Here is a 27,896-nt window from a genome sequence, read left to right on the forward strand (position 1 = left end):
TAAGTCATTTTCAAAATGCACACCTAAGCAAAAATATCGGCATGGTTTCAGTGAACACGCTTTTCTGCATTCCTCAGCCTTTAGAGATTAGTTATGATACTCAAGTTTGATGTTGCAGCTTGGACTGCACGTTCATTTTGTTTATTTTATTGAAATACTTCCAAACATCACTTTTATGCCTGGTAGGGCTGCATGATATCAGGAAAACATGCAATATGTGATAACCTTGTTGACTATTGCGATGAGGATATGACTCGCAAAAAATAATCAAGTTTTGATGTTAATGTCATTTAGCTCAAGTGATGTCTGACTGAAAAGGTTAAACATTATCGGGCTGCACAGATTTATCATTTTTGCAATATGGGTCTGTGCAGATTATCAAAGATAGAAGTGACGAATATTGACATCCAAATGGAGTGCTTAAGTTCTCATGCCCCTTCCCTGGTTTACATTTGCTTGTGCGTGACTGACTGTGTGTTGCTGCGCATCTAAATTCTCTTCTGTGACTCTCTGCTGGTCTCCCTTACAAATAATGAGCATAATAAACTGATAATATATACTGCACTTATCAAAACTAATGACCTCTGTTATCATGATCTGTTCTGATTACAGGGAGAAATTACCTCTGGCAAAGCTATACGCTACAATATAAGTGATGCTATCAGTCATTAAATCACTAAATGCTTTCCTGCCACACCAGGCAGCACCTAGTAAATGTTTTTTGGTGGTCTCATTATAAATATATTTTATATGACATTGTTAAGTTGCTCTTTATCTTTGACCGCAGTAAAAACAGCAGCTTTCAGTCATCTGCTCCATTTGTAAAAGCTCAACACCGATGGAGTCAACGTATTGAGTGTATTAGGCCCCAATCTGTTGTCCAAAACAATGCCTGAACCTTGGTTTCTCTGTTCCTGCCTCTGCAGCCGGCACAACGCTCTTATCAGGCCTCATCATCCAGCTGTTAGCCTGGCCTGCGGCGTGTGATACATACCTCAACGCTTTGTTCATCCATCTCAGCCAGTTTGAAGTTCTTGATCTCAGGGACGACTCAAAGAAGTTGTAGCCAGTGGTCTAAAAAGAAAAGCATTGTTATAAACTGAGCTTTAAGCTTCCAGGTTCACAGTTTGACATACCTGATATTTCTGTTTTGCCTCTTAGGACGCATTCACACTGGCACTATTTGGTCCGCTTCTACGGATAGTTTGGTTTGTTTGGAGTGGTGTGAACACTCATTCGAACTCTGGTGTGGACCAAACGAGCAAACCCTGGTCCGCTTGAAAACTGGGGGTCTCGGTTCACATGCAAGTGAACCCTGGTGCGGTTCCACGTTTGTTTGGAGTGGTGTGAACACTCAGACCAAACAAGCAAACCCTGGTCCGCTTGAAAACTAGGGGTCTCTGTTCACTTGCAAGTGAACCCTGGTGCGGTTCGCTTACAGTGGGAAATGCAAATGGACTATCCAGCGAACCAAAGAGAGGAAGTGACGTAGAGCGCGGTGCATTTTGGGTTGGGGAAAAAAAAAAAAAAACAAAGCCAACAGCGGGAACCGGGAGAAGCAGAGGTAAAAAAAGAAAAAGTTGGAAAATGTCTGGTGTGCAGACAAGGAGTAGTGAGGAGGTGCAGGCGCTTATTGATATATGGCTAGAGGACTATTGCTCCATTGTTTTTGTGGTGACCAAGACGGCTGAAAGGGATGGATTTCCGTTTTCTGTCCAGACCAATCGATGAGCCGGGTTTTTCTTCTTCCTCATGCTTTTTTTCTTCCTGGTCTGTGCTCGTTTTAGGTAATACCGCCCCCAAACAAGCAGCTGTTGTAACTGTGTGACGTTGTCCAGGCAGTTTAGTCCATTTTAAAAAGTGCAGTGTGAAAGTGAACCGAACCAAATGAAGGTGTGAAATTTTCCGGCATTCCCCGCCCAATCAAACCAAGTCCCCTGGACTATCCTGGTGTGAATGCGCCCTTAGTCACTGTAGTAGAGTGTCAAACAACACAAATGTGCCACTGTGCTACTACGTACAGACTCCAGTGAATGTGTTACACTACACCTTGAGCAAGGCACCAAACCCCCAACTGCTCAGGGCACCTGTCCATGGGCAGCCCCCTCACCTGACATCTCTCCATTTAATGTATGTATAAGTCCTGTTTGTGCATGTGTGTGTATGTATGACAACAGAGCTAAAAAATTGCATTTCCCCTCAGGGATTAATAAAGTATATCTTCTTTTCCTCTTCTTCAAGCTGCAGGTGGGATAGGGCTGACTGATTCCTACACAGTAGAAATAAAAGCATGGGCTAAAATCTCTAAATCTCTGTTGGGCAGGACAGATTTTAATTTTGCAAGTGACCTAAGATGGTAAAAGCCAGTGCTAACAACAGAGTCCATTTGTCCATCAAATTTTAAACCAGAAACAAAGTATACACCAAGATTTTTTGCATGTGATCAGGAATGCATGATACTGAATCTTTTACCAGTATCTGATATGTCACAACTCTACTGATATCGATATATCCACTTTTTCTGTGGTGGTATTAACATCATATCATACATGCATACTCTTATCGTGACAGCCCACCAGCAGATGGAGACATGAAATTCAATACTTTTCAGTGTATGTAATATTTATTCATTGTGCAAAATTAGAAAAAGCATGGTGGCTGATTCTGATAGTTAATTTAAAAGCCAATATTGGCTGATAGCATTGACATACCGATATTATCATGCATCCCTACATGTGATTTTAAATTTAATAACATTTAGACTGATGGAATAAACGTCTTGGGACAAGGAGTTTTGTAGGTTGTAGGTGTTACTGTGTGATACATGCACTTTCTTTTTCTTAAATCTAGACAACATGTTAGTAAAAATATTTTAAATACTATTTGCTTTGTGTCTGGGCCCGTTCTCAAGCTTTAGACAGCATATCAGGGTGTCCCATGTCACATCTACATCATGTCTCATGAACTGTACTTGTAGTTTTAACTGTTATTTTTTTGTGAATAAAGCTCCAACAGTATCGTCCCCTGACATGTGACACTGTGGAAGTTTGAGTCATCTAATTTTTCTTCTTTTGGGGCCAAAATTATTTCAAATTTTAATCGAATTAAACATTTGGTGGCTGAATCACAGTGTTTCTATCCCTGTCACAACAGCCATTGTTAAAGTAAAAGAAGAAAAACATCAATGTGACGGTAATAAACGGTAATGTGTATAATCTATTGTCAAAGATAATTTGTATGGTTTCTTAAGAAAAGCAGAGTTAATACAGAACTACCGTTAGCATGTGCCAACACAAGGCCCAGCATCAGCACACACACTGACAGCTAACTCACCTGTCAGGGAGCGGCCATGACAACAGCTATCTTTATGCTAGTAACATAAATCAGCGGTGTCAAAGTAAATAACCAGAAAATATCTACATGTAATCGTGATGCTAGCTAGCTTGCTGTCATTAGCAGGGTGGCTCACTTACCTTCCCTGAGACTCGGCTTCGTCTGTCACACCTGACAAACAAACGATTAGACTACATTTATGTGTCCTCACACACCGTTGGCGTCGTCTCGGCTGGTTAAACCACCATAAAACACCAGATTTAGTCCGGCAGCAGCTGAGCTGAGGCAGAAGTTCTGGTAAAAAACGGCAAAACGGTTTGTTTTTTGCCCTAAATTGAAGATGTAGCGGTCGCGCTTGCTCCGAGGCTGTCTGTCCCCTAGCAATAACCAATCAAATGGCTCCATTTCTTCTTCGCTTGATTTTAACTGTTTCGCGTTTGTCGGACAGCAGAACGGCTTTTACCGCCACCTACTGGACAAACAACAGACTCACAGAAGAGATGCTGGCACAGGCAGCAAATACAGCTCCTCTACTTTATTATTTGATTTGTTATTTACCTTTATTTAAACAGGAAGTCCCATTGAGATTTAAAACCTCTTTTACAAGACACAAAACACATTAAAATGCAACAACTACAAAATATAATACAAAAATCCACAATAAAACATAACCATTCAAACATAGTGGCATCTAAAGAAAAACAAGCACGTCTCTATCACCACATTCTTTATGATACCATTAAAATTTGTCAATGGATATAAGTGTTTCTTATTTTAGATCTTTTTGTAGATTGTTCTACGCCCATGGTACAGAGTAGGAGAATGCAGTTTACCCACATCTGTTAAAAACCAGAGTACATTAAAAAGCAACCACCTGGAGGAGCGTAGCTGATAACTACCAGAGCTGACACACAGAAGGGTGCAGAGGTCGGCTGTAAGTTTGCCCAATATTGCTTTATAGATAAAAAATATACCAGTGCTGCTGTCTTTGAGTGGTCAGTGACGTCCAACCCACCAAATCATTAAGAATGCAGTGATGATTCTTGGAATTTGCATTTGTAATAAAATGCAGAGATGCATGGTACACTGAATCAAAACTAAGTAAAATGGAGGAGGCTGCATGCATATACAATATGTCACTATAATCAACCACAGACAGAAAAGTATTTTCCTCAATTTTTACCATTTGTATTTCTAATTTAACCCTTTCATGCATGAATTATGACTATTTCAACCAAGGTTCTTTTTTCTAAGGGGTTTTTAATTCCTCTTTACGCATAAACAAAGTTGATCTCATGCATTTTAAAAGCAGTTTTTCACATTCCTACTCAGCTGATGAAATATAAACCAATGAAAAATCAACATGTGAAACTATATTTTTAATGCTGTTAAACTAGTGTGTTCACATATTTTAACATATTCTAATACTGTTCAATGCAATGCAAAAGCATTGAACCTTGCTCCTGACTCCTCAGACCCCCTCATCCCACTCTTCTCCACGTTGAACCATTTTTTCCATGAGAATTTTCTACAAGAATACAAACTTAAATCAACTTATCAGTCACTGCAGACAAAGTATTTTCAAGGAAGCAGCAATAGTATTATTTGTAGTTGAAATGTAGCAAGAGATGCATGATGTCCAGTTTAGTGGACAGATGGTTACTTGTAATTTCCTCCAAACATAAAATCATTTTAACAGCTATATTACTCCTCAGATGTTACTTGCTGTTACCAAATTTTATTTACCTGCAGGGTCTCCTCTTATAGACGGATTGGTAAGATATTCCTGAGCTGCACAACATTTCTTGTGTTCCGTCGGCCATCTTGACTTTGAGAGATTTGTGTTTGCATGATGTGATTTTGCCAAGTAGGACATACTCCTGGATCAGCATACCACATCACATTCCTGGATCAACCTTGCAATCATCCAAACACAGCCCTCTGACATCATCAGTGTGCTGCTCCTGTGCTTCTTCAGAGCTAAGCTAGTTTTCCAAACTGAAGTTAGTACAATTAAACAAAATCCTCAGCACCCTTATGAGCTACTGCAGGGTTAGCGAGCTAGCTTGCTAAGTAGGTTGGCTATGCTTATGAGTAAACCTGCTATAAAAAAGGCTATAATATTGTTCACTAACATAAAGAGCAAAGGTTGCTAAGACCTGTGATGGACACATTTTCACTTCTTTTCCATTGCCTATGTCAAACTTTTTTTTGTTTTGTTTTGTTTTATTCTGCAAGATTGCAGCGCTTGTGTTGATACAGAAACATCACTGCCATGTTGACCCTGGATAATTTGTTTATATCGATTAAGGATCATTGTCAACATGTTAATCCTGGATAGAGTCGCTGATGTTGATCTGGACCATCACTGCTACGCTGATGTCAACTTAAACAAATTATTTCGAATCAGCCTTATGATGATGATGGTCCTGCATCAAAATAACAAATCTATCCAGTATAAACAAGGATTGTCCTGGGGCCTGTATCACGAAGCAGGATTAATGTCTTAGCGAGGTAACTTCAGGGTTAACCCTGGGTTTTCGGTCTCACGAAGCCGGTTCAGTTCTTACCGGGGTAGATCACCATGGTAACTTACTCTGAACAGCTATCCTGCTCCAGAGCAGGGTAAGTTCAGGGTTGAATCTGATCCTATAAAAAGCACCACCCATTGGCCAATCAGCTGTTCGGAAAAAAATGACTCCGCTGACAGAAATGCAGCCCAGTCATGATGGGAAGTTTAATTCATTTGATTGATTTTGATTTGAAAGTTTATTTTGAACATTAAAAAAAAGAAAAGAAAGCAACAACAACAGACAATGAAAAGATTGTTCAAAAAGGAAGAAGTCGAAATTTCATCCCACCCCTTCATAAGAAAGAAACTGCGGACACTTAATAGCACCATTAATTAGTGCCAACATTTTTTTTTTTTGTTGGAGGAAATGCTCCCTGTTAAAGATAATGGGCCTAATTGACAGCTTTGCTGCTGGAAATGTGGAAAGCAGCCTATCATGTCTACACTTCATGGTGTTTGAGGGATTTTCCTTTTTGTTTTTTAAAGAGGGAGACTAGGTATATTTTTGCGCAGCTGTTAATTTCTAACACAGCTCAATATCAGGATGATTTTATTCAGACTATCAATTTGGTGTTGATATGATTTAATTGTGGCGTCAGCTTTAAGCTTTATTGTAGCATATATAACGTTATGACAAAGAAGACCAATTTATCAGATGCAATGATGTTAGACGATAATTGTAATACACGCAATTCATCTGCGCAGCATTGATTTCATGGGATTCAAGGGTGTGATCAGTGTCAGATGTACAGGTACAGGTACTGTAGCTACTTGAACCAGTGATGAGTAATTTAACCTACACATCATTTTATTTGCTACCTTGTTTTGTCTTGATTTTTCCCTCTCTCTCCTCCTCTATTTCTTCTTTCCTGACCCGTTTTTTCTTCTCTATTATGTGATTTCATTGATGTTTTGACAGGGGAATTTCTTTGATAAGCTTTTAGTGGCTTCTGACCTCTCCGGCACTTTTCTTATTTTAATCTTGTAAATTTTATACTGTCAGTTTTTAACATTATGTGCAAATAAACTAATCTAAACTAAAACTAAACATTATTCATCCCGTTATGCGTTGCCACGCATGTTTCCTCCTCCTGCAGCTGCCACGGTGTTGGCCTTTTCTCTAATGTTGCGTTTCTCCTCCTCATATTTTAGTAGAATTAATCTCTGATCCTCACGAGAAATACTTTTTTCCCCCTCACATACTGTGAGGATGCTCAGTGACGCTCGGTGACGCTGCGCTTCTCTCATGATTGTGATTGGTCCGCTGCGTGCGCGTTCACGGCTCTTGATAAAGCAACCCTGGGTTGAGTTACCGAGTTGATATCCAGCGTCGTGATACCGATTATCCTGATTGACAATGTTAGGGTTAGTCAACCCAGGATAGGTCTGGGTAACCCAGGAAAGGTTGATCTCACTTCGTGATACAGGCCCCAGGGTTCAACAGAAACAAAATATCCAGGGTCAACATGACAGCGTGGTCCTGGCCTGCAATCTTTCAACCCCTCCCTCCCTCTGCTCCCAAAAAGAGATTTTAATAGGCTATAAAAAAGGAGGGAATACGTGTTAATCACAGGTAGTTGCAACTAAAGCTTACTCGTTAGCATAGCCTACCTACTTAGGAAGCTAACTTGCTAACCCTGCAGTAGCTTATAAGGTTTTTGTTCAGTGTTGCTGAGGATTTTGTTCAATTGTACTAACTTCAATTTGGAAAACTAGCTTAGCTCTGAAGAAGCACAAAGGCAGGAGCAGCACACTGATGATGTCAGAGAGCTTTGATTGGTTGATTGCAATGTTGGTCCAGGAATGTGATGTGGTATGCTGATCCAGGAGCTTGTCCTACTTGGCAAAATCACACAGTGCATTTATGGTTCACTTACTACACCTGGCCAGTGGGTGGCAGTGTGAGGCATGACTCACTAGGGTCCACTGTGGTGGCTTTTATACAAGCACAGAATCCAAACCCAGGCTTATACATGAAGATGGCTCTTAAACAGCTGACCACTGCAGTGACTACTGTGCATGAAAGGGTTAATAGAGCATTCAAACATTTAGCAAATACACTTACAGGTAAGTGTGAAAGGGGGGGAGAGAGAGAGGATGACATGCAGCAAAGGGCCACAAGCTGGATTTGAACCTGGGCCGCTGCAGCAACAGTCTTGTACATGGGGCGCCAGCTCTACCACTAAGCCACCGACACCCCAAGAAAGTACAATTTTAAATTAAAATCCTTCCCCTATCACTAACACAAACTGAGCTCTCTTAGGTGGACCCATTCATAATGTGTTCAAGTTTGAAACAGTCTATATATAGCTGTGACACACCTTCATGGAAATCCTGACGGCTCGTTTAAAGGCACAGTTTCTGAATACGCACTGCATTCATTTCTCTTTGGTTTTTCTGTTGTGAGACTTTCACAGTATTTATATAACACCTATAACTGCTTCATATTAAAAGAGACATGGAAATCAGATTTTCTTTATGGGACCTTTAAATTAAAACTCTGAGATAGTGGGTCAAAAACTCAAGATAGAAAGTCAAAAATGTTGACTTTTTAAGCTAGATTTACAAAAGTACATGACCAGTTATTGAAAAAGTATATTAAAGTAAAATTTAACATAATTATTTAATGATTTTGACCTATAATCCCCCTCCGTCACTGACACAAACTGAGCTCTCTCAGGTGGTGGGAATAATACATCATCTCGTTATCCAAAGCACTCTGAAGATGACTCCTTTCAGCCTTTTTGTATGGACACACACACACACACACATGCTGTAATTTGCAGTAACCCCATTGTTGTTTTATGCAAACAGCCTGAAGCTGGATAGGACGCACTGAGACATATGCAAATCAGCCTATCAGGCAGTGCAGGGTGTACTGCAGAGGTGAACGTTTCTCCACTTAGGAAAATGCTGATGAGCAGCTGTGGATTTCCAAAACTTTTTATCCCAATACTTGCTTCATTTTGAGTCATCAGGGAGGACAGACGGCAGCCGGAGCGGCACAACCTGTTAGTCTGTCTGAGGTGAGTCACTCCTCTTCATCAATGACTTTATTTATTACCTTAATTATAATTTTAGGAGTTGAATTAAAGGTTTTTGTGCTCCTTAGTTAGATGATGGGTGCGCTACAGGAATATCTGCCTTGCTTATGAATATTACAGCTACTGGTGTGGAGGGGAGGGCGCATTAGAATAAAGTCAAGATCATTTTCCTGGGTGGCCCGAGTGCTTCATTGTCCTGGTGAACTTACAATCCTGTAGGAAAATCAGCCATATTTATCATTACAGATATTAAGATGAGCGCAGACACGGTGGAGCAGTCGGAGGCTCCAGCCGAACAGGCAGGTAAGATATATTTCACCTTTCCTCATGGTGCACGTAAACACAGCTGAACCATCTTAACACACACACACACATACATACACAGAGAGAGAAGTTCAACAGATGTGACTCAGGAAAATGTGCTGTTTATTCTGCCTCTGCTAATGATGCTGCACGTCTGCAGGGAGAGTTTGTTTGTTGACTTTTCACTGAAATACTTAATTTGATTTGTCATGTTTTATCAGCCTCAATATGCAGAGTATTAATAGGGAGCATTAATAGGGTGCTTGTTCTTAAGTTTTAATGTGTAAACAGTGTCTGGAAAAATCAGGAATTATCTGAGAGGATATTTGTTGACAGAACATTTTGAATTCTGCTTTTCATTGTCTACATTTTACTTCTTGGTTTTGTGTTTTATCACTGTTCAATGATCTGTGGTGCTGTTATTTACATCAGGTTTTAAAAACTACAGTATTATTTAAGTACAATTTTCCACAGCAGCTCAATCCAACTTCAGTACAAAGAGCACGTTTTAACCAACAAATTGTTCCTCATACAAATACAAGCAGCATTTTGACCTGCTCCTGTTTCAAAGGGAGCCGTGTTTTAGTGTGAGTGTGTGTGTGTGTGTGTGTGTGTGTGTGTATGTGTGTGTGTACTGTGGCAGTTGGTTGCTATACCAGGATGCACCTGAGGCTGTTTGCAGAGAAATGCTGGCTGCCTGGGGGCCAAGTACGCTAACCGACCAGCCACAGAACAAAACCAGGAACCAGCAACAACAGAAAAAGTGGAACTTTTATTTAGACAATGGCTGCGTGAGAGAAGTGAATGGCTCCATTTCATAGAAGTGCTATACGTCATGTGATTTTTGTCGATATACATGATCAGCACGACTCTTTTCTGTCGGTATATGATCAAATGTGCTGCAACTGCGCTGCCATTCGGAACAAACTTTCATGCAACTCTCATCATCAGTCATTGGGAGGTCTGACTGTAATAATGTCAGTTCATCCACATTAAAATATAAACATATATAATATATTTTCTCACTTGCGTCATGTAGCATCTCTCCATGCAGGTAGTTTTGGTTTTATGTGTCCAGGTTTTGAGATATCTGCCTCTGAGATTTCTGCCTCCACTGAAATACAACAGAGGTGAATGTAATATAGTGTGTGGTGCTCCCTGCACCAAAAATAATAATGATTAAAAATAATCAGCAGTAACGTGTTCCTGATAAAGTGATAATCCATGGACAGTTTTTTTTCTTTTGAAGAAGTGGTCAGTACACTACATACACTAAAATCCACTTTTTGCTGAATTTTTTCACACCGCCACAAACTTAATTCCATTGATGTCAACTGTACTGGAAAAAATCTAAGGGTGCTTTCACACCTGCCCTGTTTGGTTCAGTTCAATCAAACTCAAGTTCGTTTGCCCCCTCAGTGCGGTTCGTTTGGGCAGGTGTGAACACAGCAATCGCACTCAGGTGTGCACCAAAACAACCAGACCGAGACCTTCTTGAAGAGGTGGTCTCGGTCCGGTTACAAATGAACTCTGGTGCGGTTGGTTTGTGGTGAGAAGGTGTTCCATTGTTTGGGTTAAACATGAGCATGTTACAGTCCTGGAGGATTATTAATGTGCACCTCCTCCTGTACTGCCTTAATATGCACATTCAGCACATCCAATGCATCAAAACATTGTTTTCTAGTTGGAGCCGCGCCTTGTTTTCAAACTGTATGGTTTGACTAAAATGAACAATGACAGCAATATAGTCCATGATGAGCAGCGCTAAAATCAACCTGCGTAGTTGTCCCTACATTGTGACATTAGAAAGTGTCACATTTATCTTGCAAGTGTACTCTTCTTCAACGTTTGCTTTACTTCCTGGATTTTTCCCACAAGGAAATTCTGACCAATAAAGAGCAGCTTTTTTCGCAGGAAGCATTTGATCTGGTCCACTTGTAAATGCTGCCGTGAGAACATGAACCAACTCTGGACAATTATACAAATTTCGAACAACATGAGTCCCTGATTCAGATCAAAGGAGACGACTCTAGGTCTGAAAACACCCTTAGAGACAAACCTGAACAAATAAAACCAAACCTATCTGCGTGGAGAGCATCGACTCTTTATATATAAAGATGGGCGATGATAGATGCCGCATCTCCACCAACCCCAACAGTACAAAAATGCAGCCAAAATATCGGGACAACCTCCATCTAGGCTAAGTCCTCACAGCGGCCTGGGTTCTATTCCAGCCTGTGGCCCTTTCCTTTCATTTTCAAGCTGTCTTGTAATACAGGCAAAAAAAATGAAGCCTTATACCCTGTTCTCATTCCAAAGTTGTCAAATACCGCTGCTCGGTCACTGATTCAGACAACGACAAAAAATAGGCATCCTTTTGTGGCAGTATGTTACGCCACCAGTCGGCGTCAATCATAACATCAAACCCCTTTTAATAGCATCAAATAACTAATTGAAACCAAATTTAGCAGAGAAACAAACACTCGAACAAACATCAGCGTGATAAGAACTACCTAAAATGACAGAACCCATCTTTGGGAAAAATTTATTTAACGTGTACCTTGAGTTTTTAGTTTGGTCCATATCGCATCTGCTAATATGGCAGGGGCAGGGTTTATGACCTGTACTGCAGCCAGCCACCAGGGGGTGATCCAGATGTTTTGGCTTTGCTTTTACGGAGCTGTCACATCGTCTATCTTTATATATAGTCTGTGGTGGAGAGATATACTATAGGTCAGATCATTTTTGTAATTCTAACTCTTGCACGTTTCTAGTCTTCTGACCACTCAAAGAGTTTTTCACGCAGTCACATTCACATTCATACACTGGTGGCCAAAGCAACCATACAAGGCGCCACCTGCTACTGAGTTTTTAACACTCTCACATCGATGAAACAGCCAGGATTGAACCGCCAGCCTTCCAATCAGTGAACAACCTGCCCTACCTTCAGAGCCACAGTCGCCCTTCGCCTGACAAAGTGAAAGGTTTCACTGGCGTTTTGAAACTGTAGTGTTCATATTTACAGCTGTGTATCTGCACCTGCTCACTTTGCGCAACCTTGTCCCCTAGAAACTGTATTTGCATTTTGGCAGTAAACCTAAACCTGCTGCCTTGATTGTGTTCAGTGGAAATGTTTTTTCTGGATGTCATATGGTGTCTGGGTTGACAGTAGTGGAGTTAGGTAGTGTCCACGGGCCCTACACACACAAAGCCAAAGATATTTAATTTTGCTCCCCTCCCCTCCTGTTCTTTTCTCTCTCGTCTTTTCTTACTGCCCCTGGTATGTTTGAAAGACATGTCTCCTTGCTCGGCATGCAGATGTGCTCAGCTTGCCGGTCTTGACAGATTTTGTGGCTAAACTAGCTGGCGTGTAGCATCTCGTCTCATCACATGGTCAAAAGGAGACTTGACATTGGGCAACATCCATTGTACAAAACACCAAAGGAAAAAAGTAATTCTTCTTTTAACCACATACAAGACTTTGGATACAAACTCTAAAGCTCTGGGGTCAAAATCCTCAGCTTTATGAGCCCACCATCAACCAGGGGCATAATTATGGACAGTGCAGGCAGTGGGGCTGCACTGGGTCCGGTGGAATGGGTGGTCCCAAAGGGAAACCAGGCCCTCCAATGATGACATGGCATTTTTGGGGACTCCCTGGGAGGAACTGTCAACTAGGGAGCTCCCCCAAAATCTATATACCTTCAAGAGCCTTTTTTCTGTTTCCATTTGCACCACCAATAGGAATGCTAAATCAGTCAGCCAGTCAATCAGTCATTTATTATACAAGATACTCCTCTGCGCCTGCTCTACCAGGTGAGCTACTTTGCGCCCTGGCTAATGTTTTTTTTTTTTTTTAAAAATTGCGTTTGCTGGTGCTGCATTGACTGTGTTCAACGTATTCTCATAGAACAGCTCGTATGATATCCTATGAATTTGCGAACCACAAATGATGTCACGTCCGTTACGTAGGCCTACAGTTAAGTAAATTAACATAAAGTTACGGTTTAGGCAATAAACATTACTGTGGTTAGGTTCAGGAAAAAGAAACATGCTGAGGACTAGGGATGCGCGTGATTAGTCTAAACGATTAAATGTCCACCCCCTCGCTAGTTGGCACCAGAAATATTAGTCGATTAAACCAATTAGTGTTTTATTCATGTACAAGGCAGCTTAATTGTCATGCAGCCGCCCGCTACTATTGTGTCCTACAGAGCCGTCGGACACCCTCCCCTGCGGTAATGCTTGAGTAGACCGGAGTTTTAAATTGGAGAGATGTCCTCTCACAAAACCAGCGCGGTTTGGCAGTACTTTGATCTAGAAAATGAATTCAGCAGCAATGAATCTTTTTGAGATATTTTATTATTTGTTAACTTTACGTGAGTTGTTGTCAGATAATGTGCAGGTTTACATTCATACTGCACGGAGCAACATGCCTCTCATCTCAGCTGAAATTTGATCATAATTTACAGATAATCTGCAAGGTTCAATGTGCCCCATATTTCGGAGGCAATTTATTTATTTTAGATGTTATTTTAGTGGTTAACTTTTGACTGAGTTGCCGTCATGTTCACATTCAAAGTGTCTCGTACTTCAGCAGCATTTAAAATCCAACATGGTTGTTGAAGATTGTGATTAAAGGCTTCAAAAGGCTCTTAATGCACACAAGATTTTTTGGGACAATGTTTCAAATAATTAACAATAAACTGTGCTAAATTTTGACTGTTTTCTGAGTGTTTCCCTTTTTTAGACTAGTCGACTAGTCTTAATTAAAATTTTCGTGTAGTCGACAGGGAAATTAGTCGCCAGGATTATCCCTCATGAGAATGTACCTTAAAATAACTCAAAGTTCATGTGGATCCAAACGAGCGACTCCAGGGGAGTCCCTGGAGAAAGTCCGTTTTTTTGTGACCCATCCACACCAACCTGCCTCCCTACAAGCAATCAGGACTGCTTCCTTGTTTACTACCGATAGCGCATTCGTCTCGTGATCGCAGCCTTTCAAAATATGTGAGATATGTTCGAACTTGGGCACACTGCATTTTGTAGGAAAACATATAAAAAATTTGTGAGAGCAGCCTGCTGTGTTCAACCAAATACTATATACAACAATACTCAAGTTTCGCTTTGTGCTGGGAGAATAACTCTGAAAATACTCTGAAATACGAGCTAAAAACATCCCTGAAAATGGTGTTCTAAGAACTACGATCATTCCTCGCTCCTTTTAGTGCTTTGAGAAAAGTTCAGGCAGAGATCAGGCCCTTAGGAATGATACAGATTTTTATGATCAGATCTGATAAATACTCATGACTACTGCAGAGTCATTTGTACTGGAAGTGAATGCTGATTGTAACATTTTTCTTTACAGTAAAAGGGCCGGTGTTAGTACGTTTTTTGTGCAGTTGGAAAGTGCCAGTAGTGACAGACAACCATTCTCGCTGACATTCACTCCTACACCCAATATAGAATCCCCAATTAACTTGCATGTCTTTGGATTGTGGGAGGAAGTCGGAGAACTCACAGAAAACCCACAGTGGCGTGGGAAGAACATGCAAACACCACACAGAAGGGCCCAAGCCGATTCGAACCCAGAACACTGTTGTGAGGCAACAATGCTAACCACTGCACTACTGTGCATATCATTATTAAAAATGTTTCATCTCATATTAATTAAAAAAGCAGGATCAAAATAGCATTAACATTTCTCAAATAAATGCAAATCATTTCTGGGAATCAGGGTTGTATAGCGAGATTTATATCACATATCTGACAACAAAAAAACAAATGAACATGCGAGTGCTGCTCCACATCTTTATAAAGACCTGAGAATTTACATTTTTTTATTTGCATTTTTGCGTAGCTTTTTGCACAACGTCCAAGAATCTAACGCGAATGAATACTCAAGTTAGGATCAGGGTCAGAGTAAGCAGTCAGCTTGTTTTTGTTTGTTGATTTCTTGTTGTCAATGGAGACAGCAACACTTACCCTAGTTTACTGATTAATTAAAAAAAAACAGGGCATTTTTGTGTTTAGTTTCAAATATTAAGTGCCTAAACTCAACACTGTCTGAGCTAAAACTCTTTTTCTTTATACTAGAAAAATGACAAAATGAAGCACCTTTAAAGAAGCCGTTATATGTAACAAAAAATCTGCTATATATTTGAGGCAGCTGTTGATGTACACTACAGCTCCCATGATGCACTATTGTCAACAAATCCTACAAAACGACTGAAGCCAACGGTGAATTGATCCTGAATTGATTTTTTTAATTGTATAAACTGTTAATATTACAAAATAATACTAACAGAATAATAAAATCAATTGCTTTTTCAGAATAAGAATCAGAAACACTTAATTGATCCATGAGGAGAAATTGTGATTCATTACAGTCGCTCCGATGTAAAGAATACAGAATTATATGAAGTAAGATTAAGAGTATGAAATAAAAGTATGTAAATATACAGCAATACAATACAATAAAATAGAAATTAAAATTTGCATTAAAATAAAAATAAAATGTTCATTATGCTACAGTGTTTAACACTACACCTGAGATATTAAAAATGTTAACAATAAAATATGTATTGTCACTGCTGAGGCTCTAATTGTAAAAATGTTAACTACAATATACACATCAATAGAATAAAACAAGAGAAGATCAAGAGTTAACATAAGAAACATGTACAGTTAATGTACAGTTAAGTTTTTCAGTCCACTAGACACATTTTGTTCCAAACAAAATGGCTGAAGTGAGATGAACAGGCTGAAAACTTTATCTTGTTAGATTAAACAGATGTTGACGAAGTTTTCCTTTGGGGAAAAAATTTACAGTTGAAAAAAAGTAATTTATTGCAATTTATTTTACTGCAATATTCAGCATATCACAACTTATTTGAAATCGTAATAATATTGTATCGTGATAATATCGAATCGTGGATCCTCTTGTGATTCCCAACCCTACAAATACACTATTTCCTCATTTCTTTAATAAAAACTATAGAGACTAGATTTTAATTTTCTTTTCTTTTTTTCAAATAAAACTGTATTTTTGTGACTATTTTTTTTAGATTAACTAAGAACCAACTGTCTGAGAGCCACAAACAGGAAGTCAGAAAGTATCGAGAGACAAGCTGACAGATCATTGGTTTTGGTGTTTGATATTTGTTGACAATAAGGTAAAATATAGAATGACACCAGACATGTTTTAAACAGTTGTGGCGTTCTAGCATCCCAGTTTTTGATGTCTGTTTGCACAATATGACAATTAGTATAATAGCATATGCAGTATATTACTCATTGAAGTAGGTACATCCTCTGTAACTCCTCCAAAAGGCAATAGGCCTACTTTTTGCTCGAGTGCTTACTCATATTTGCATCCATTTCTGCACATTGAGTGCATGCACGTTTATAAGCCTACTTTTACTCATTACTTTTAACTCTTATGTCAATGCTTGTGGTATCTAATATTTGATTCTTCACACTGTTCTTGCTCAGTGTGGTTTTGTGTGTGTACACGTAATAATTCTCTCCGGGGATGAATAAAGTACCAGGTTATCTCTACAGTACTAATATTCGGCTGTAGTATGGGACTGGGACACAGCTTCCTCTGTGACTGACGTTATGTTGCAGAAAAGTCACATTCAGCCCTCGAGACTAACTGAAGTCAAACACATTACAGTGCCAAAGGGATGACATCACTCCACTTGTTTGCAGTGCAGTTTATAATGATTTAATCGCACACTTTTCAGACTAACAGATAAAGTCAGAGACAAAACAACTGGTTAAAATGGAGAATATTTTGAGTGCAACCACCGTTTCCAGTGTGTGTAAAGACAGAGCTCTAACACAGGCTTCCTGCGCTCAGAACTGATTTGCATGTCTTGGTCATTTCCATACTGGAAGTTTGGCTGTGAAGCTGGTTGTGCTGGGGGGCAGTGACGGGGCGGATGGTGGTGAGGTGAGGGGGGTGGGGGAGTGTGTGTGTGTGTGTGTGTGTGTATGTGGTAGTGGGGGTTATTACAGGTGTATTTGCATTGAGTGTCTCAGCAGCTCACAGTCTCTCTCTCTCACACACACGCACAATCCCAAATAGTCCCATTTGACATTCAAATGATGCAAGCTTATCCAGCACACCTTTGAACCCTCCTCCTCCGGCAGCCCGCTCCTCGTCATCTCACTCAATAACGACGGCCGCACACTGCAGGAGGAAAACTGCACTTCTTGAAAAGATATGTCAGATGTGTGTTTTTGTGTACACAGATACAATCAGCAGCCGGTGCAGTGAATAGCCTACACTGCATACTAGGCTACACAAAGTTGTTTGCTACTGATACCAGCGCCTCCGATACTGCCTAAAATGCTGGATCTGATACAAGCAAGTGCCTAAGTATACCTGGATCAAATGTTTACCAGAAATCAGTTCTTCTTCAATACTGTTGCTTTCACAGCAAAGCCCCTTTTCCACTGCACACATACACAAAAAACAGCCACTAACATCTGGCTCTTCAATGTAATAGGAAAGGTTAAACTCGACTTCACACCTAGGTCAAATAATTCTGCAGTAGCCACGGACATTTATCAGCTCCAGCTGCAATCGGCAGTGATGGAAAGTCAACATCTGGGTGAGCGCACTAATTTTAGTCCCTTCACAGACGAGATGCAATGACATGCTGCCACAAAAAAAACATGTCTCCACCCGAGCAGCACTCAAAGTTCCAAATTTCTCTGCACTTAGTTTGAAAGAGAGACTGAATAAGTAAGATATAAAAAAGGGGTAACCACCGTAACATTTTCACAGGCCTCCATGCTCCATTCTGCTTTTTACCAAACTGTTTTTCAGCCTGTCCATGACGTCGAACATGACACACCAAAAAACGCCACAAACACACAGACAGGCATACTCGTCTGCTGCAGAGCTGCATACACAGCTCTGGTCTCCTGGCAATAGGAAAGTTGTTTATCACCTATATTTAGCGGTTTTACCTGTGTTTAAAAAAAACCATGCACACGCTAATTTTGGGGGAGAAGGGGCACAAGTCTCACTGTGCAGCTGATGGCGACTACTGTTTTAGAGCAGCGGAAAAGAATTACTTTTCTGTAATCAGTGTAACGTTAGCCATTAGCAGGATGTCAGCAATACTGGCAGTATTTTACACCAGAAGTCCCACCAGTAAAAAGGCAACGGGTAACGTGTATGCAAGGATTTAGCTTCAGTGATAATTGTACACCGCTGTTTTTTGTTTTGTTTTTTTATGTTTTTTTCATGCAATGGTATTAGATCGGTACTCAGTGTAGGCCAAAGCGTAAGTTTAGGTATTGAAATCAGTATCAGGAAAGACAAAAATAGGCACCTTCAATAGAGTGCTCCAGGTACAGCCTTCATTGCAAGCCGAAGCAGAAGTTAGCGTCACCCTGGTTCCCTCATCAAAAAGCCAAAGGGATTTTTCAACTGGATTTTGGATTACTGCCAAAAATAAGCTCTGTGGCAAACAAATCTTGATGATGATGATGATACTTGCATGTTTTGTTCAGAGAGATAATCTTCACAAATGAACACCACTCTTATGATTATTGAAGCCTAAATGCAATCACCAGTGGTGAAAAGTTAACATTAGGCTATAAACAAACTACACCACAGTCGCAGGATTAAAGGGATAGTTCGGATATTGTGAGGTGGGGTTGCGGAGTCCGACATTGAAGCTAAGCAATGAACTGCTGTGGAGGGTAAGAGTATGCTAAATTTAGAGTATTTTCACCACTTTACCTTGACGCCAGACAGCCCACTCCCTTGGGGAAGCTGTTAACGACTTCAGTTCCCCATCTATGCTCTCGTCAAAGCCAGACTCCATTGAGAAAATCAGTAATTTTACCTCGTTGAACATGGAGCTGCTGGTCTACCACCGCTTCGATCAGTCAGCTAGTTTGTGTTACAGTGTGATTTGGTGAATCCAATATAAACGCCAAAGTCACATAATAAAAAACTGGAGGTGTGCCAACTTCCCCAAACAACCCCACTTCAAAGAAATCTAAATTATCCCTTTACCGTTGCCGTCACAACGAGGCTGTAAAGTCTCATTTAGCCACTTGTTAGCAACCCTCTTTTTTTAAGAAACATAAAAGCTTCAAAATACACAAGTGGGGTTTTTACTGGTGTCTTTTATGTTGAGGAAAAAATATTAGTCTCTTCAGTTTGTGTTCACCACAGACCTGATTTCAGAGACAGCTCGTTGTCAGTTTTTTAGAACTCATTCATTATATTCAGTTTCTAGTCAAGCTTTAGTTTTCATCATTCTGTTTTATTTGTGGAGTACATCTACATGGGGTATTAATCTGTTTTTGTTGTGTCTAGGTGTATTAATGTGGCACAATGCTTTGGTTTACTTTGCACCTATGTAATTTTGTTTTTAAGATTCAACTGTCAACATGTTTCATATTATAACTGTCACATATTTTAAGTTGTAAGTTGTTTTACTGTCACATTTTACACCCTAAAAATAAAGAAAAGCCAAAAAATTCACCTTTATTATTCAGAAATAGTTTTCTCCTGTTTGATGTTATGTGAAATAAAGTCAAATGAAGGTATACTAATTTAGAAATTATGTTACTATAGCTGTGATAAAAGAATAATTTAGTGGTGAAATAATTGTATAAGTAAACAAATTATCCGACCACAACACTGAAGCCAAGTCTCACACACACATTGACTGCTAACAGACCTGTTTATGTGATTTGATTTGTTCTGTGTGTCACTCTGAAGCAGCTGAACGTCACAGTGAGCCACAGAGCGACATTTTTAAATCTCTTTCTCTCCCCTGACATTTAGATCAAAATGGGATCAACTTCAATCGACAAGTGAGTAACAGTTTTTTAATAACTCACTGCACTTCCTGTGTTCTAATTCCCATGAATGAGGATTTCATCAGGAGGATTTGGGTTGTTTTGATAAACATGTTGTGACCTATTCCTGTTAGTCAGCATGCTGAGACACTAATGTTTGGATCCAGCACTGACAGTGGAGCTGTTTTCATGTGCACTCTTTCATGATGTATTTCAAGGGCAGACACGGATCAAATTCACTTCCTAATCTTTGACACAAATATTAAACGTTACAGTACCTTGCTGTTTCTAGATTTTAAGCCTTTGTTTCTTTCTAAAATAACCGAAAATGCCTGTAAATGTTGAGCAGGGGCATCAAGAGAAAGCAAAAACTAAAGCAAACCAAAAGGGTTCAGAGGGCTGGACCACGAAGATAGGTCAACAGAGCCAGGCTCTCTTTATTTGAGGTGGCTCGACAAACTCCAAAGCCCCAGTCGGAAATATACATAACACGTGTTAAATGACGCATTCAGCACGTCATTTGACTCATAAAATGCTGCCTACTTCCACCTTTAAAGAATATTTCTAAAAGTTTTACAGCAAAAAGCAACACTGTTGTGAGAGAGGTATGCACAGTTGGGAACATTTTTAATCGAGGTCTTTCTCCCAGAAAGGGATCTTGGTTAAGGTTATGAAAAAAAATTTGTGGTTTGGATTAAAATAAATAGATTTCTGTCAAAAAGGGGGTTTCTAGGAGAAAGCCTCCAAGGACAACTTCTCCCACGTGCGAGGAATGCAGAAAACTATTAATTGTACAGATTCACAAGTTAATATTTTTATTTCACTACTCTGTTTATTTCTAAAAGCTATATGGAGCCATTAGAGACCATATTTGGACGAGAGGATGAAGCTGTGGAGGAGTGAGGGGGGAATCTGACTCATAGACTGTAGTCACGCCTCACAGACATCCTGTCACACAAACGACTCTGCCCTTAAATATGAACTTAACTTAAACTTCAAGCCTTAATAAAATGTAAACAGGTGGGTTATATAAACATTCAACCCCCATACAGTTTTCATTAATGTTGAAATAAACTATAGAGACCAAAACTGTTTATTTCTACTGTAAACTTGGACATTTTAACATGGGGGTCTATGGGGATTGACTCTTTTTTGGAGCCAGCCTCATGTGGCCATTAGAGGAACTGCAGGTTTTGGCTTATCCATGTTGGCTTCATTTTTCAGCCTCAGCAGTTGCCGCTTGAGAAATACCAATAGACTACTTTGTAGACCGCAGTGTAAAACGGACTTCAGTAAATCAGGACCAAACATAAGAGCATAATCCAAGAAATTATACCGCATTTCATATGTAAGTAAATCTCCCGCGGTGGGTTGCATGCATAACACATCATCAGAATGTCACACCCATCCCGTCCATGATCCCTTCCTGCCAGCTGTCCCAGGGCTCAGAATCACCAAATGCTCCCCGATACGATATTATCACAATACAATGTTATTGCGATTTTTTGAAATGATAAAGTCTTTAGTCCGTTCATCTCACTTAAATCAATCTTTATTGAGCCAAATGTATCTAGTGGACTGACAAAGCAATTGATTTTATTATTCTAGTAGGCTATATGTCAGGGATAATGCTCAACAAGGTGTCCATTATCAGTTTTTAATCACTGATGTTAAGGCATGAATATGCGCCGTGAAGGCTGTTAAAATGTGATAATGGACACCTCCAAGGGCATTATCGCGCTTACACATGGTCACTTACCAAAGAAATAAAAAGTAAGAATATTCATTGATATTTATTTGCTTTTTTGCATCAAAATCTGAAGTTTTTTCACAAGCCATAACTCGGTTTCCATGGTAACATGTGAGGGTTTACCTAACACCTGGAACAATCACTGCCGCCCTGTAAGGTTCTTGCGGAAGCTATTAGCCAGAAAGCTAACATTATGCTAGCAAGTTTTAAAGTCAGTAACACTGCATACAGTTGACAAACAGTAAATATAATTTGGCAGTATGTTTAGCAACAAGACTGGTGAGCTATCAGCCATGTCACCGTCCCCAAATCAATATCAAGAGTTTCATGACCAACTGATACGCTAGGGCTGGGCAATATAAAGATATTATATCGTTACTGAGATATGAGACTAAATATCGACTTAGATTTTGGATATCATTGTTTCGTGATCAGATATAAATGGTGTTTTCCCCTCATTTTAAATGCTGCATTACAGTAAAGCGATATAAATATATCCATCTACCAGACTTTTCTGTTTGTTTTAACGCTTGCCTTAACCCACTTAGTCATTACATTATCCACATTATTGATGATTATGGATCAAAAATCTCATTGTATTGATATTTTCTGAAAAAAAAAAAAAACAAACACTCAAACAATTGTCAGACTCATCCCGACAACTTTTTGTTTCTCAGTCTTAGCATTGATGAAGTGCTTTTGAGGAGGTATAAAAATATCGAGCTATATATCGTGTATCGAGATATAGCCCAAAAGTATTGTGATATAATTTTCAGGACATATCGCCCAGCCCTGCAATACACCATGTGTAACAATACTGTTGGCCACAGCCTGAAGTAGCAGGTTGGATAGAGGATGTTCAGAGCACAAGGAGCTGGAGGTTACGAATGTTACTCTCAGTAATGTAAATGTATTGTTAACAGATTGTGATTAAGTCTCTGGCGCATTCATTCAGAACAGTGAACACACAGTTTCACTGGAACTATTTAGTAGGTGTTCCTTACCAGTTTTTAATGGCCACCCTGCAGCCAATCAGAATTGGGTATTCACCCAAACCATGGGATAATAATCATTTATATAATACCAAATTAACACACAAGAAATTTCCGATGCTGTGCTGTATTGACTTTTGCCCCCATGCCTGGTGTTAAGGGGCCTGAGGTGGTAAAACAGTCAAGCAAAGTTATAAGATAACATCTGGGCACTGTAGTTTAGTAAACGTTACTCAAACAGGAGTAAACAGTGTATTTGTTCAGGACTATTTTCAGCGGCGGATTAATACACATGTGGTTCTCTTGTATTTACAGCAGCAGGACGGTGTATATGAGACTGACTCAAAATATTCATGTTTTTAATAGTTGTTGGTCGATGATGGCACAAATGAATAAGACACATCAGGCTTTGGACACAGATAATACTTGAATACATTGTTTTCATGGGATTTGATAATAATAAGGAAAATTTAATTATCATTAAGACTTTCTGTATCTTTAATAACGTAGCTCAGTTGGAATATAAATAGCCCCGAGCCACGAGAATGGTGCTGAACTTTTACCCGAGGCTCAACTGACTTTTAGACGGCTAACATCCTGGGGATAAACTACCTGCTCGCTCCACAGATGTCAATAAAGACTGACATCTTTTTTAGAACATCTCAAATAGTTTGCAGCTATTTGGATACTTCTCCAAACACTGTTTTTGGCAAGCGGAGGACATTTCTTGCAGTGCTTGTGTTTTCAGACAGTGACATGGCTTTCAGGGGTTAGGTGCGGGTGGGTGGTTTGAGGATGGGGAGGGATATTTGCATACTGGCTTGCCCAGGGGGGAGGGAGAGAGTCTATCAGTCTTTGTATCATGTTTAGTGACCAAACTGGTCCTGGAGCGAGTGTTCACCACTGTGTGTGTGTGTGTGTGTGTGTGTGCTCTGTCTCTACACACACACACACACACACACACACAGATGTAAACATGCACTCATTTGCCCCTGACACAGATAATGTTTCCCATCTTTTTTTTTTTTTACATGATTTAATCTGTTCATAAGAAAGTTAATACTGTTTTGCTTTTGACATCGTAGATAAAGACAGAGGAGATCAACGACTCACCTCATCCAGCTGCCCCACTGAAGACATGTCACCTTACACAGAGCTCTCCAGTGCACGGAGGTCAACTGTCTGGGGTAAAATCAACAACTTTTTATTGTGCTTTTCAACACATGTACACAAACACAGACAGCTCCAACAACAACAGCACAGTGGCCACCAGAAGTAAACTCCTGACGTAGATCCCAAACATGTGAAGCACCCATTTAAATAAAACCAGATTCACAATGTTTGAACATTAAAAAAATAAACCGGTCCAAATTATGAACCAAAAATGATTATGAAAATTAATTTTTGAGGATTGTAATATTAAGGCAGACACCACATATAAATCATGTAAAGATAAAAATGTCAAAGTCTATTGTAACTTCATTACATATATCATCTCATTCTTTTATAGTTTCATACATGACCTACTGCGTGGAGCTTTGGGGAAATACAAAACAATCACAAATCCAATTTGTATGCCACAGAAGAGAGCTATGGGAATCGTAAACAGAGCTGATTATCAAGAACTGACCAACAAATTACTTAGTAACTCACATGCTCTCAAATCTAGAGATTTGGTGGACTTTAAAACTGCACAATTAATGGATACAAAATAAGATGCTTCCAGAAGTTGTTTACAATCAGTACGTTGACATGACATCAGAGAAAATCAATTTATTATGTCAGTCCGACTAAAACCAGACTTTTAAAATACATGTAAACATGTTAGTCCAACTGAAATAGTACTAAATCGAATTTCTCAAAGTCGGACACACCTAGATAATGTGACTGCATGTATACAGTCAATCAGACCCAAACTGGCCAAGGCGCTCTGAGCATGCTCCCCAGTTTCCACCCTGGGCTTTGACCCAGAAGTCCAATAGCATTAAATGTGTAACAGAAGAAGAAGCCCGTAACAAGATGGAGAAATCTACATCCAGATCTGTGACTTTTTGGACAGACAAGGAGACACAGCTCATGCTGTGTCAGCTGAAAGAGTTAAATACTGGGGAGTAAAACACAGAATGGCGATTGTTTGGTGTGTAATGTAATATATCAACCGGAAAAAGGTCCAAGCTGAAAAGGGGCATATCTCCACCTATCATAGAGGAGTCGGACATACTTGAGTGATTAAATGGATTCCCCTCCTGTGCTTGTATACTGGGACAAGGACAGTAGTCCAGTTAAATGTCCTAGTCGAACTACAACAATAGCTCCACTTCACTGTGCATGTAAATGTACTGACTAAGAGACAGTCAGTGTGAACTAAGAGGAACACGTATGATTACAAAAACAAAGATGAGAACAGTCAAAATTTGTGGAATAGTTTTGAAAAGAAAATAAAAATGTGTAACACACTTTTTTTCTTTAAATATTAAAAAACTAGTCCATACCCATTGAGTGCACAGTTGCCCATGTACAGTTTCACATGGTGTGTGTTTGGGATACAGGTCACAGGAAATTACAAATTAAATAGTCAACTGAACCCATTAAGAATAGCAATATATTCAGACAGAGTTTTTGTGAATTTGATAGTACGATTGCAGCCACAGCAATCTGTCGCATTTTAGCCATTTTTAAGCATTTTTCTGTTGTTATAGCACCACCCAGTTGCCAGTTAGAGTTAAATTTCTCCAGTCACCTTGGCTGCCTTTACACTACCATGTCTTGATGCCCAATTCCGATTTGTTGCCTATATCCGATTTTTCCTGACTGCTGTTTACATGTTCTATTCAACTTACTTTTCACTGAGACAAAACATAACGCAGCCAGCTTCCATTTTTTTGTGCGACACTTCCGGTCCAGCACTCTTGACCACTGTGTAAATGTCCCACAGTATTTGCTACAGTGACATTACTGCGCGCATGGAAATGTTTACATTACTGAAAGCAATTTTAAAGACTAACTTTAAATATTTGAAGTTAATCGTTAAAGAAAAAATCACCTGGAAAGCTGGCGCTGCTCCACATAATTTAAAAGGTAACTTAGCCTACACAGAGCGGTGGAAATGTCTGTGCAGCTGCAGACGGGTGCGGCTGGATGATTGATGTGTACATGCTGATTTGGGTGCTATCAGAACCGATCCGCGCATCACTATGGCTTAATAATCAACTCAGTCAATAAAAAAAACCCATCCTGTGTTAGGAGTGTATGTCGCTGACAGAAAGAAAGAAAGAAAAAGAAAAAAAAAGATAGAAAAGCAGCATACACCTTACATATTTATTTCTCACAGTTGCGCACACGTTTGGCTGGCATGCAGAAGCACCGTCTGTGTGTCTGTGTGTTGAGGGTGCGAGCCGCAGCTTCAGCTGCCCAGGTAGAGAGGCTGTGTAGCCCGGTGTGTTTTTTTGCTGATTCGGTTCTGCATGTTCTCTGCTGGTACACTGGAGACAGAGATCAAGCAGTTTGTCTCACTCGGGATAGATTGTGCTTTTTTTGGTTCATAGTTTTTGACTGACGTGCAATTTATTCGGCTTTCCTTCCTTTCCCTCGCTCGTGAGCACGTCATCAAAATGCGCTGTCGTCGCATTATTCATGACGAACGACGTGGATTGCCAGGAAATATCCGATCTGTCTGTTTAGATTACAGACCTATTGGCAGATATCTGATTCATATCCGATATATTTCCACATATGAAGGAGGCCTGAATCTGATCTGACAATATCCGATATCATGCGTTTTTTTCTGTTTACACGTTCATGTTACAGATCCGATCTGTGCCACTTGAGAGGAAAAAATTGGAATTGGGTCACTTGAACCATGTAGTGTAAAGTAGGCTCTTGAGGCGTCCTGTTCTATATATCTACCAAGTTTAGTAAAAATCGATATAGCGGTTAGGCCTAGATAAGAAATTAGCTCTCTAGCACCCCCATTTTGTTTGATGGGGTCAATAATGGAGGGGTCCCCTCGGATTATGTGTGGTCATATTTCTACAAAGTTGCGTGGTGATCGGTGAAACCCTTGAGATGTTATACACCTTTATGTGATGAGCCACGCCTTCTGCAATATTCATTGCCTTACAGAAGCTCAGTTTTAGTAAGTTTTCCAACTTTTGCCAAGAGGGAACTTTAGATATTGGTCCCTAGATTATGTTCACCGAGTTTCATGCAGATCGGTCAAACTTCCTAGGAAGAGATCGATTTGAAGTGTTTTTCAAAAAATTCAAAATGGCAGAAAAATCTGGGGCACCGGTGGCTTAGTGGTAGAGCAGGCGCCCCATGTACAAGGCTGTTGCCGCAGCGGCCCAGGTTCGACTCCAGCCTGTGGCCCTTTGCTGCATGTCACTCCCCCTCTCTCTCCCCCCCTCAGGCTTGTCTGTCCTATACATTAAAGGCAAAAAAGCCCCAAAAAATATCTTTAAAAAAAAAAATGGCGGAAAATCTATATAACCGGAAGTTATGGGTTCTTGAGGCAAATTTGTTCCTCATGAGGAGAGGCATCTCTGTGCAAAGTTTCATGTCTCTACAACATACGGGGCATGAGATATGCCCATTCAAAGTTAGCAATTTCAATCGGTTGCTATAGCACCCCCCTTTGGGCAAATGATGTAATATTGCTTCATTCGCATCCTTCCATGACCCTCTACCACTGTGCCAAATTTCACATGGATTGACCAAGTCAGTGAGGAGAAAAACGTGGAACAGACACACCCACAGACAGAGTTTTCGTCATTATATAGTAAGATAAGATGGTTAAAAAAAATGAAACAGAGTTAAAAGGGTGAGTGTGTGTATATAAATATATGTTTTGGACTTTCTGATATAAAGAATATATATAATTTGTTTTGATTGTTTCTTTTTCATTTGTATTGTAGAAATCTAAAAAAAAAAAAGTGCAGACACACATCGGCATGATTTACTCTTCAGTCCTCTTTTGTTTAGGGAACCAACCTATGTGTTGTCATGCCAATGACTCATTAATTCATTCTCATTTATTTGTAAACCCCTGGACTTTAATTGCTCATACG

General features: G+C 39.8%; 2 protein-coding genes across 2 annotated transcripts in view; one reads left to right on the plus strand and one right to left on the minus strand.

Annotated features, from left to right (window-relative positions):
- trim37 (tripartite motif containing 37) overlaps nucleotides 1-3,701 on the minus strand; it is a 45,938-nt gene extending 42,237 nt beyond the window's left edge. Inside the window, exons 1-2 of the mRNA XM_033648661.2 lie at nucleotides 3,474-3,701; nucleotides 995-1,074 (exon numbers count right to left, since the gene is read on the minus strand). Of these exons, the coding sequence (XP_033504552.1) occupies nucleotides 995-1,015 (21 nt within the window). The 5' untranslated portion in view covers nucleotides 1,016-1,074; nucleotides 3,474-3,701. The remainder of the gene's footprint in view (nucleotides 1-994; nucleotides 1,075-3,473) is intronic.
- A 5,092-nt stretch (nucleotides 3,702-8,793) lies between these two features.
- Nucleotides 8,794-27,896, plus strand: part of pou2f3 (POU class 2 homeobox 3) — a 36,283-nt gene continuing 17,180 nt past the window's right edge. The window contains exons 1-4 of the mRNA XM_033636958.2: nucleotides 8,794-8,931; nucleotides 9,196-9,252; nucleotides 20,075-20,103; nucleotides 23,916-24,017. Of these exons, the coding sequence (XP_033492849.1) occupies nucleotides 9,204-9,252; nucleotides 20,075-20,103; nucleotides 23,916-24,017 (180 nt within the window). The 5' untranslated portion in view covers nucleotides 8,794-8,931; nucleotides 9,196-9,203. The remainder of the gene's footprint in view (nucleotides 8,932-9,195; nucleotides 9,253-20,074; nucleotides 20,104-23,915; nucleotides 24,018-27,896) is intronic.

This window comes from Epinephelus lanceolatus, chromosome 11, assembly GCF_041903045.1.
Source record: "Epinephelus lanceolatus isolate andai-2023 chromosome 11, ASM4190304v1, whole genome shotgun sequence".
Taxonomy (NCBI): Eukaryota; Metazoa; Chordata; class Actinopteri; order Perciformes; family Serranidae; genus Epinephelus; species Epinephelus lanceolatus.